This window comes from Peromyscus californicus, unplaced genomic scaffold (genome assembly GCF_007827085.1).
Source record: "Peromyscus californicus insignis strain IS unplaced genomic scaffold, ASM782708v3 Scaffold_21__1_contigs__length_65335640, whole genome shotgun sequence".
Taxonomy (NCBI): domain Eukaryota; kingdom Metazoa; phylum Chordata; class Mammalia; order Rodentia; family Cricetidae; genus Peromyscus; species Peromyscus californicus.
This window is the reverse complement of record NW_026294514.1, coordinates 1603833-1616590: the sequence shown is the minus strand read 5'-3', so window position 1 is coordinate 1616590 and position 12758 is coordinate 1603833. Positions and strand designations below refer to the sequence as shown.

Below are 12758 nucleotides of genomic sequence, written 5' to 3'. Positions count from 1 at the left end.
CTCAATTTTATCCTCTCTAATTACTCTGTTATCCCCTCACCACTTAGTTTCCCCAATATTGTTTGCTCTTTTACTTTAAACTTAGAGTTCATGTAGTGTTGCCTGAATGTACATGTGTGTGGATAGCCATTCATAGGGCATCTTTGAAAATAACTTGACTCTCTGTCCCCTAGAAGCCATAAATTGCCAACAATCCTCAACTAAGGGTGGGATTTTGATTGGTTTGATTTTGTGCAGTCAGTTCCAGCTGATGTGAGCTCATGTGTTGAACTATGATATGTCTGGGACATACTGTTTGACTGTAGACAGCCACTGTTTCTGTATCTTACAATCCTTCCTTCCTTCTTTTCTCTCTGTTTCTCCCTCCCTCCCTCCTTCCCTCCCTACCTCCCTCCTTCCCTCCCTTCCTCTGTATTTTGAAATATTGATACAGAGCCTCACTATGTAGTGCTGGGTGGCCTGGACAGGCCCTCACAATCTTATTGCCTCCTCCTCTGCAAGAAAAACTGAGTCTAGAGGGTAAGGTTGTGATATCAGTGTCCCCCAGCAGTCTTGTTCTGAGCACTTGACAGATGACCTGTCTGTTTCTGAGAACTGGGTACCATTCTGTTTCTTTCCTGAGACTTCAGCATCTGAAGAAGTTTGCTGGTTGAGTGCTCCCTCACTCCTCTGTTCAATTGCCTTTCTTCTTTCAGTGGAGGTATTTAAAATGTCAGGTGAGGACTAAATCTAGTAGGGTTGAGATGCCTATTTTCCTCTGTGTTGTTGTTGCAGGAAGTTCCAGAGGGGAGTAGGTGGGTCTAAACAAGGGAACCCATTGTCTCCTTGTTGAAGAAGGCCATGTGGGGTGGAACCCTGAAGCAAAACTCTTGGTAGCTGTAGGCTGTGATAGCCATGAGGATATAGGATAACTGACGGAATTCTGAACCGGGCAGCAGGATCATTTGTGCAGAACAGAAAGTAGCAACAACAAAAAAAAACATATGAAGCAACAACGAAAAAGTACTTGTATTATGTGATTGGTTTCAATTTTTGTAAGAGACCAACCTACACATAATAAAGCACAAGTGAATTATTGCAGTTCTAAACACCCAGGCGCTTCTCAGCTCCTAGCACCAGAACTCCTCCCTTTGGCAATGGTTGTTGCTTCGTATGTATACATGCATACATATTTCCCAATATTAAAAATAACTTCTATCTAAATATAGAAAGGTAACTAGTAAAGTTACACAAAACATATTATATTGCTTTTGCTATAACTTTCCTTAATTAATTTCATTGTAAAGATAATCCTCTCATTATCTTTGTGAGTTTTGTGTTTCTATTACAGTTTAAAAATGAATACCCTCAGTTTGGTATGGTTAATGGAAACCTAATCCAAGAGATAGGAAATGGTTATTTCATTTTCAATTCATGTTTAAAACAATTCTCAGAAGCCCATATGCTATTATTTGGAAGTTTCTCTCAGTACATGAGTACACTTGAACTTCTTGCTTGAGATTTACTTGTATAAAATCTCTAATGAGTTGAAAATCATGTGGGGTTTACATGTACTGAAGTTACTCATTCCCTTTGGAAATCCTTTTTGCTCTCTTTTCAAATGGCTTCTTTCTGTCCCTCTTTACCAAACTTTATTACATTCAATCACTTATACTTTCAAAAATAAAATCTTGTTAGAAACATTCTTTGGCTAAAAAGCATACTTACTTTGGTTCATTTTTTCTTTTCCATCTATTAGGGGAATGTGTATTTCATTCATCATTTCATGATGAACTACTCGCTGTTTTATGTGAATAAGTTCATTGGTCTTTTGTCTCCTAGAGAGATTAACCCCTTCTCTTTTCTCCTCCCCTTCTTCTTCCTTCTACTCCCTCTCTCTGTGTGTTCAGGCATTGGTACGTATGTGTGTGTGTGTGTGTGTGTGTGTGTGTGTGTGTGTGTGTGTGTGTTAAAGCCAAAGACTGATATTGGGTATCTTCCACACTTGCTTTCTATCTGTGTTGAGAAAGAATCTTTCATTGAACTTGTCTAGATTGAGTGGTTAGGTAGCTCTGGGAATCCACCTGCCAGCACTAGAGTTACAGGCACATGTGACTTCACTTGCCCAGCCTTGTACATGGGTGCTAGGGACCTAAATTCAGCTCCCCTTTGCTTGCACAATAGGGACTTTGCAGATTGATCTAGGTCTTAAGCCTAGGAGGGTACATCTTTGAATTTTTTAAAACCAAAATAATACCTTATTATCTCAAACATTCCATAGATTATAAAATTTCAGATTATTAACATCTTTTCTTTTTATTTCAGATGAATATGGTGAAGAAATAGCATGTACTCAAAATGGCCAGATGTATTTAAATAGAGACATTTGGAAACCTTCTCCATGTGAGATCTGTGTCTGCGACAATGGTGCCATTCTTTGTGACAAGATAAAGTGCCCAGATGTGCTCAACTGTGCCAATCCTATAACACCCTCTGGGGAATGCTGTCAAGTATGCCCACAAACATCTGGAGGTGGAGATACTAATTTTGGTAAGAATGCTCAAGTCTGTTTAGAATAGAGCCGATGGCCCACCTTTATTTTCCAGTGATTATTGTCCTCAGAGTTGAACAATCCAAGTGAATAATCATAGCAACTAACTCTGTGACCCCAGGAGTTAATGACTTTGAAACCAGAAAACTAAACATATTTCTTTTAAAAGTGTGATGAGCCTCCTGGAGCAAGTAGGGAACCTAGTTTCCCCCTCTGAGGTCAATTAGCATAGAAGTAGACAAAGATTTCTTGTTTTCTTAACTATTAGAGGATCTTGTTTTGAATGGTTATGTCAAATTAGAGAATGTTGTGCATTATAGATGGCTGCTGTCATTGTGTTTATAAAAGATATTTTGTTGGCTTTCTGTTTCATTGCCTAATGTCCAAGAGAAAATGAAGCAAACGTAATTATTGCCTCTGGTATAAGCTTCACCCTACAGAATATGATAATTATTTATAATATAATTACTGCTCTAGCAGTTTCTCTTACATTACCTTAAAAATCCAGGGTGTGCTTAATGTGAACCGTATAATAGAAGGAAATGGAGCCAAGTTCTTGGAGAAAAGAATGATACAAGTTACTGGGTTTTTAAAATATTTTTATAGAAAAAGTATTTGTGTTTAATTGATATATATTTGATTTTAATCAGAGATAGGCATGTGTTATCATTTGCATATTTTAATGAGTTATATAAGACCAACATTAAACTTTTAATTTGTTTGCTTTAGTCCTCGTACTAGTCATTGTCAAGACATTATCAAAGTTTTCTTTTTCTTTTGACAAATTTCATTGAAAATAACAAAAAAAAATGAAGTATTCAGCAGTACATATACATGGAAATATTATACAGCAACTTATATCTTTTCATCTTGGGTATTATTTAGCAGAAACAATGCACCTAAAATAAATACTTAAACTCAAATTTGTGCAGTATGATAAACATGTGTCATAGAATGATAAAGACACAAAAGCTCCTGGAAGCAGACGTAATCCCACAGATGCCCAGGAATCAGCACAACTAACCCTTGGGGATAAACAAATAGCAAGTGGGAATATGTCAACAATGTCAGAAAGCAAAATCTATAACTTCCTGCCAATAATCAGTACAGGAGAGTGCAACTCATTCCAAGTGAAGTAGTGAAAACTGAATAGTAACAAATTTATACAAATGAAGCATGAGAGAAGGATAACTGATTTCAGTTAAATTTATGAGACAAAGAACACTCTGGCGTATGTGTGGCCATAGTTCACATTAAATTTCTGAGGCTGAATATAGTGGTACATGCCTTTAATTCGGGACTTGGAAAATGAGGTAGAAAGAATAAGAGTTCAAAGTTAGCCTAAGCTACACACTAGGCTAGCAGAAACCAAGAACCAGGTATCAAATCCAAACAAAATTAACCCATACCAAAATGAGCCAACAATATTCTAACCAATTATACAGCTTTTTTTTTCCTTTGAGACAAGTTCTACTGTGTACCAAGCTGCCTTTAAGTGATTTAGCCAAGGATAGCCCTGAACTTTCAGAGTGCTGGGTACTTTATATAAGCCTTACTAAGTGCTAAGATGTACCTCCAGGTCAGAACTTAGTAAAGTCATAATTGTGTCTAAGAAAAAAAAAGCAGTCAGCAGGATCCATGTGCAGTGACGTGGAAGAAACAGGAAACGTAAAACTGAAAGATGAACTAGGAAGCTGATCAACGAGGTAAAAGTGCACAAATGACAGAAGAGGTATAGATGTCACCGTGGGAAGAGAAAACAGTACATTCATCAAGAAGAATTGAACACAGTAAAAAGCAGAATGTATGTAGAAGAGAGCCATATGCAGCACAAATTCTTAGAAGGTCTTATTAATAAAAACAAACCCAGAGTCAGATATTGGGGTGAATGCTGGAAGATCAGAGAAGCAGAACAAGCCACATCTTCCTCCCCTTGCTATTTCCTCAGCTGATCCTGTTTCCTTAAACTAGAAGTCTTTGAGTCCTTATCACGAATGAATCTCAGCTGAACTGCTGCTCAAAAGCCTAAAAGCTTAACCAGCTCTAGTTCCTGGCCCTCACGCCTTATATTTCTTTTTGCTTTCTGCTGTCACTTGCCGGTATTAAAGGTGTGAGTCACTATGCCTGGCTGTTTCCAGTGTGGATTTAAACTCACAGAGATCGGATGGATCTCTGCCTCCTAAGTGATAGGATTAAAGGTGTGTGTGCCACCATTTTCTGGCCTCTATCTCTAGTGGCTGTTCTGTTCTCTGACCCCAGATAAGTTTATTAGGGTGCACGATATATTGGGGAATACAATATCACCACAGTCATATTATTGAAAAGTCTCCAAAGAAGCGACTAACACAATAGAACAGAACAAACCATGATGTAATTCAAGAAAACTCTGTAGCCCTGACAGTGCCTGGGAAAACATTAAGTTAGTTGAGAAAATTGAACAGAAATTTGAAAATTATAATTTTGCCCTCTATGCATTTTGTATGACTGGTAGCATACAGTAGGTAGCCACTCCAGACATGTTCCTTTACGGCAATAAACATTGTAGTTTCCACAAAAACAAAAGTGTGCATTTATAAAACCTAAACAAACTGAGTAAAAAGTTACTGCAAGGCAGTGTAGTATAAAATTAACCAGCAGAAATATACATATTTGCTGTGTAAAAAGTTGTATTATAATATAAATAATGAGATAAAACATATCCCATTTGTAGCAATAACAAATATCTATAATTAAGACAAAACACACAAGAAATAGCTGATAAAATTATCATAGATAAGCAAAAGCTTAAAAAATTGAATGTCCTATCATAGTCAGTCATGAATATTAAATATCATAAGACCTTTAGAACGGCTGAATCTTAGACAAACCTTAGATTCATAATAGCCACACAGGGCAAACCCCAAATAGTGGACAAAAATGAGATAAAAGGGAATTCTACTCATGTCAAAGATGCAGAATTCTTTTGTAGTCATGAAATATAGAAGGCTTTTTCTCAGGCTTTGGTTCAGTCCGTTGGTAGAGTATTCAGACACCATGAGTGAGGCCTTAGGTTAATTGCCAGCATGCAAACAAAGAAAACAAAATAAAAAAAAAAAACACTGGTGTAGCTAAAGTTTTCTCTGGTCCTGCCTAGCCCCACAGACCCCACAGATGCTTATAAAATAATCACTCAGAAGCTTATATTAATTAAAACTGCTCAGCCATTAGCTCAGGCCTACCACTGACTAGCTCTTATATTTAAACTCAGCCCATTTCTGTTAATCTATATGTTGCCACTTGTTCCGCAGCTTTACCTGTGTGCTGTTACATGCTGCTCCCTGGACGGCAGGCTGGTATCTACTGACACAGCCTTCCACTTCCTAGAATTCTCCTTGTCTGTTTATCCTGCCTGTGCTTCCTGCCTGGCTACTGGCCAATCAGTGTTTTATTTATCAACCATTCAGAGTAACACAGTTACAGCATACAGAAAGACATCCCACAGCACATTGGCGTGCAAGAAATTAAGCAAATTTGCAATTCAAGTTACAAATGATGACTATATTTTATGTATAAAGAAATTTCAGCTACAAATAATAAAATAGCTATAATAAAAGAGAGGAGAGGAAACAACGTAAGTTTTAAAGGAAATTGAGTATGACACTGTCAAATTCCCTCAAAATCAAAACTGGGACTTCAGACACGTTGTTTCACCTAGCAAACAATGTTGCAGTGTTTGTTGGTGCGTTGTGTCACCAGCTAGTGTTCTGAGAGCTTTGCTCACTGACTGTAGGAGTATAAAGTGGTTGTAACCTCAGGAGACGGTATATTGATAGTATGTCAAAATATAAATTTCTATTCATTGGCTTAAAGAATTTAAGAAAATTTATGTTACAAATATGCTTACAGCTGGTCATATATATAAAATCATTATTCATTATAGCATTATTTATAATAACTAATATGGTTTCTGGATAGTCCACCAAAACCCCCAAATTATACCTATAGCTCTCACATCCATTCTTCAAAATATTGTGGTAGGACAATAAGCTGTCTTCAGAAAAAAAAAAAAAAAAACACAACCAGAAACAAACCAAATAATTTATTGTGAGGAAAGTAATGTTGTTAAATGGACTGTGCTGGATTCCTGCAAAGAGATCCTGATTTGAAAATGAAACAGGAAAACAACTTTTATGCAAACATTTGTATGATTTAAATATCTACAGCTATATGCAGACAAGAAAAGGAGAATAAGGAAAAACTAGGTGCCTGGTATCATTTGCTTATTTATGAAGATTATAATAATATATGAGAAACCAAGAGTAGAGGCTTCTGATGGTACAAGACTTGACAGAGACTGGGAGTCAAGGGACAGGGACAGGATGCAGGATGCAGATTTTCATTGCAGAGTTGGGCATTTAATACACTTTGCATTTAACTAAACAACTTGACTCATTTACAATATTAAAACCAACAAGGAACATTCATTAAAAATAATTTATGATAAAAATGATTAGTTTTTTTGGTTTTGTTAACACTAGAATCTCTGAATGCTATGAGGAAAATTATGACCACATGAGAATATTCCAAATATATGTACTATTTTCTTTGTTGGAATTGATTCAAGACAGTTTTTGAGCTGTACCATATTAGTGGGCAGATAACCTGTCTATGTTAAAATCTGTATCTATAAGAAATATACTATTGAAAGCATATGTGTTGCCTGTTTTTCATAGTTGTTTCTCCATAAAATGATATATTTATTTTTTTTCTTTTTGTAGGTAGAGGAAGAAAGGTGAGTATTTGTATAGTTTCTTTTTCACAAGCAGTTTTTTTCTGATGCTATTCACACAGAACTGTGCTCTGAAATGTCTGGAAGCTTGGTGTGGGTATAAAGTAGCCTGAAATCTACTGAGACCAAATGAACACAGTACCTTGACTACTTAGTTACAGAGGCCACTAACCTGCTGGCTCTACAGTTCATTTGTCTTTTACTTCTTCAGTGTGGGAGAGCCAGGGCTTTCCATATACTAAACAAGCATTCAACCACTGAGCTAATTTTTTTATATGTCCATTTCTGTCAGAAAGTTATGAACTGTATTAGAGATTTTGGAACATGTTCTACTGTTTCCAACCTTTTATTAATCATTGCACTTAGTAAATATTTTATATGTATTAGAAACACGATGTTAATCTGCTGGCAGGGATAGATTGAGGAAGAGGAAGGAGGGAAGATAAGAAAAGGAAAGAAAGTGAAGGGAGTTCTCTTTAATGAGTTGGTCTTTCCATTGAAGGAGAATTAATTGATCCAAAATAAATTAATTTTTTTCTAAAGCACACTACTTGCCCTTTTCCCCCTCCTTCACCTTCAGGACCTTAAAATATTTTCCTAGAGAAGAGCTTCATGCATATGAGGACATCAGTAGTCGTAACTGTTACCCTAACAACTGCCTTTGCTCTAAGGCCACTTCCCTACTGTGAATCATTGCCTGCTCCAGACTCAGATCAATTGATGTGATCACTGGGTTGTATATCCTGCTGCTGAGTCTGTGATTATGATAATTAAAATTATAAAAGTTTTAATATTTCATCAGTTTTTCATGTGTGAGGTAATGTTGGAAAGATATAATTAGATTGCCCCTTTGGAGTATACAATTTGGTGACCTAGATCAAAAAAAGAACAATAAAACAAAAAACAAAAACAGTATGACTTTTAACCCACATACTTTCTAGGAGCATCACTTACATATCAATCATGATGCCACCCAAGCATTGATACTCAAGGATGTTCACTGTAGTGGTTTTTTTTTTTTAATATGACAGTTTAGGGATGTACCAGTGTAGCTTTGACAGATAAGTGAGAGGGCATAAAAATGATGGGAACATGTCAGAACGATATCCCTGGATATCTACAAGGTACTGAGTGAGATAATTTCTTCTGTGTATTTCCTCTGCTTCCAAAATTCCCCAATAGCCACATATTTGATTTTATAATTAGATGAAATAATATTATATGTGAGAGAAGAAATTAAACTCAGACACACTCCTCCTGCAATCCTTGCAAGAAGGATGTGAGTTGAAGTCACACTTACTCTCCTCGGTTGCTTAACAGAAGAGGGCATTTTATATTGTGTTAATTGATAATAATTGGCTCATGGAGATCATCCAGGAAACAAAATAGGCAGACACAATGATGGTATCAAGGAAACCAAAATCACTGGAAGACAAACACTGAAGCAGATAACACTAATTAATATATGAGGAAGTACACATATATTCGGCCATCCAACATTATTTACCCTACATACTGAGGTCATAAAATCAGTATATGCACTTCAAAAATCTATGGCTCTGTGCTCAAACACAATGCCTCTCATGTCACACATAGATTGACTTGGCAATCTCTTCCTGTGCAGTTGACTTTTTCCAGCTTTTCCTTCGGAGACTGAGAAGTGCACAACTGGAACAGTTGTCTTCTCTTCTGATGAGACAAGCGCTTGTCACTTCTGATATTCTCCATGAATTCTATGAAAGAAGAGCAGGTGGCAATGATGGTTTCTGTTGATAATGACAATCTTGCCACTTAGTACGTGTGGGAAACTCACACACACACCTCTCTGGGTTTCTTCTGTGATTTTAATCTTTGGGGAGGTGTCTCCATGACACCTCATCTTTATGTCTTTTCTCCTGACTCTTTCTTATTCTAGTCAACCAACCCTTTGCTTTTGATCTGTGAAAGACAAAGTGAAATGAAGCTTTTCTTATTTTATATGCTAGATTTATTTTACCTTCTTCAGCTAAGTAGAAGTTGTGTTCACAAATAATGTCTGACTAAACGCTTTGATTATGGAATGTAAACTTTTTGTTCTCATTGTTAGCGTTTTATAGACATTCCCAGTGTTTCCGTAGCCTAGTATGACATGATATTGCTCAAAATAATTTGCATTCTACTAATTGGTTTCTTCTTTTAAAAAAATCTTCCTAGGGACAAAAAGGAGAACCAGGATTAGTGCCTGTTGTAAGTATATATGTGTGTTCTATATTATATGTTATATATTTATATATAAAACAATATATGTATTATTTTCAAGCATAACTGTAGTAGTTGTATATTATTGTTTCCTTTAAAAACAAAGTTATTTTATAAAGAAAAATTTTAATATAATATACACAAGACAAATACAGTATTTGATACACTATCTAATGTTTTATAACATTAAATTTTATAGTCACATGACTGACAATCCAAAAAACTCAAGTTTTTATAATATTAAATTATTGCATGTATATAAAGTGATGTTCCACACTTTTGGAAGTGTGTCATTTCTTGATCCTGCTCGATATTCCACATTAATTCAGAATTCTCAGGACATCTTTATCCTTGTCAGTGACCAGAAGATACACTATAGATATTATGGAGTTGCTATCATTTCAGACCATAGGTTTTACATCAGTTTTTACCAGTCTATTAAGAGAAAAAGTCTCATGTTAATTATTTGGTAGTATATACATTTTTGCTTTATCTTTAAACCCTGTTTTTTCAGTTTGCCTGAAAAGTAAACACTTCCTATAGTTTCCCCTTTTCATGTTTAACATATCTTAGATTCTAAGTATTTGACAAACATTTATCAATCCACATAATTCTATGAGTAAGATTATTTCATAGACAACATTTGCATTTGAGTCTGCACATAAATTTCCACTTAAAGAAACAGTATAGAGCCGGGCGGTGGTGGCGCACGCCTTTAATCCCAGCACTCGGGAGGCAGAGGCAGGCGGATCTCTGTGAGTTCGAGGCCAGCCTGGTCTACAGCGCGAGATCCAGGAAAGGCGCAAAGCTACACAGAGAAACCCTGTCTCGAAAAACCAAAAAAAAAAAAAAAAAAAAAAGAAAGAAAGAAACAGTATAGAGAGAATAGTAATTAGTTCAAGGCCACACAGCTGCCGTGAGAGCGAAGATTTAGTGCGGTGCCCGTCTTCAATGTGGGTGTATCACTTTCCATGCCAACACTATTTTCCTATATTAGAGTTCAAAATAGGTGATATTTTAACTCAAGGCAGAGGAAGTGCAGCTAGTTGGTAACACCCTTGAAAAGATTCCACTGTAATTTTGTTTTTATTCATTAGACTGTTGAATTTTCCAAGTCTCTGCAAACTTTGTCTTTACACATTTTCTTGTTTGGTGTTTAGGTAACGGGCATACGCGGTCGTCCAGGACCTGCAGTAAGTACTTTTCTCCAGTATTTGTCATGAATGCTGAACATTTTTGTTGACCAGACTAACACGAGAAAACAGCAACGCACAAAAGGATGCTCGACATCCCAAAATGTGTTACTTTAAACTGTCTTCAGATTTAGACATTGTATTTTGAAGCAGTACATGGCACACAGGGTCAGTTCATCCTGAAGCTGAAAAACTATATTTTTTCTTCTGCATTAGTCTTGCTGTTAGTGAAAGGAAAAACAATCTATGTTTACATTGCTAATTTTAGACTGACCTTGTTCTTGAAATGAGAGCATACTTGTATACTTACTGATTAAGAGAGATGTATTTATTTACTTAAATAATATATTGCAGTAGAATTTGAGAAATCATATACCAGCATGACGGATTCCTGGCTTTACATAAAGGCTATTTATCTCAGGTTTGGACTATCAATAGCATTATATATATATATATATATATATATATATATATATATATATATATATATATATATTATACACACACACACACACACACACACTCACATACATACCATTTAAATATCAAAATACATCAGATCTCTTGAAATAAAATACTAACATAGACCTAACAGACTCATTTTACTTTGGAAGCTTCTGCTTTTACACAGTGATGTTGAGCAGGGCTTGGCAACAAGACACATACTTCCTGCTTTTCAGGAGGCTAAGGGAGAGGATCCTTGAGCCAAAGGAGTTTCAGGGCCAGTCTGGAAAACATCTTAATAAAAAATTAAATAAAACAACAGAAACAGTGTTGTTGGTTGAAACGAATAACAATTTTTAAATAAAGTATTTTTTAGCAAGGCAGAAACTGTGGCAATTATAATTTGAGAAATTATAAGCAGACTTTATGTATGTGCACATATATATGCAGTAGAAGTAATAGTTAAGTCACTGTTTGAATGTATATGAAGCAACAGTAGGCTGACAGCAGCAGGTAGGCCAGTGATGAGTGGTCTGGAGCATTCTGTACCAATCTGAACTCCCATATTCTACCAGATAATTGATAATTTAGGGTTTGCACTTTTATGTGTGACTCCAGACGTGAACTCTTAAGTTTTTGTACCTAGAACTTAATTGCCAGAGATTTACATTAGGACAAATCTGTGAAAATGATGCTTAATTTGCAATTAGTAGCTATGCTGATATGTTTCGTTCCACAGTACCTTTATGTGGTGCCTAACTGTTTGCAGGTCTTTGAACCTCACTCCTGAAACACTCAGCCCTTTTGTTTATAGAGCATTCATACACACAGGCTTTATTGTCCAGTCTCCAACTGCACTAAATTGGATGTGATGTTTCTGTTTCAATGTTCTTTTACCAATTAAATCCTTTAAAAATTCATGAATGTTTATATCCATAATCATAATTTGTATTTTAGGGCCCTCCAGGATCACAAGGACCGAGAGGGGACCGAGGCCCCAAAGGAAGACCTGTAAGTTGACGGCTATCCCCGCCCCCCCCCAAAATGTTTGTCAAATGGTTTGACTTGCACTTATTCTTTGAGTGCAGTGAGGGTGCCAGAGACACTGTTACTCTGTCACTTCCATAAAATGCCACAAAGACTTCTGGTCATGAAATGAACTTACAGCTCTCCAAATTTAGGGAAAATTATTGCATGAAAGTGATTACCCATTACTTACTAGAGAGATAGCACAGCTGTAATCAATTACAGTTTATAAGGTCAAATCACAACCAAGCTGATGAGAGACACATGATTAACACATCATGTTGAGTTCAGAAGTTGTCACTCATGAGTAAACAATGCCAAGAATGTTCGGTTAAGGTAAAACACCTGAACTCTGTGATTTATGGTTGCTGTGGAAATATCCAACTGGAGAGAGAGGAAAAAGAAATTATTGTTGAATAAAATTTATTTCCTGAGAAGAATTCTTTCCTTTCCATGGTGTAGATGCTACAGAGATTTTAGAATTGAAAAAAATTAACACTCATTAAAGTGGATGAGTTAAGACTAAAACCCGTGTATCCTTGAGCTAAAGCATGATGGC

The 12758-nt window shown here is 36.1% G+C and overlaps 1 protein-coding gene across 1 annotated transcript in view; it reads left to right on the top strand.

Moving 5' to 3' along the window:
• Col5a2 (collagen type V alpha 2 chain) overlaps positions 1–12758 on the top strand; it is a gene marked incomplete at its 5' end in the record, with an annotated part of 135517 nt that overhangs the window by 64627 nt on the left and 58132 nt on the right. Inside the window, 5 exons of the mRNA XM_052750593.1 lie at positions 2305–2529; positions 7288–7301; positions 9492–9524; positions 10697–10729; positions 12131–12184. Coding sequence (XP_052606553.1) covers positions 2305–2529; positions 7288–7301; positions 9492–9524; positions 10697–10729; positions 12131–12184 — 359 coding nt within the window. The remainder of the gene's footprint in view (positions 1–2304; positions 2530–7287; positions 7302–9491; positions 9525–10696; positions 10730–12130; positions 12185–12758) is intronic.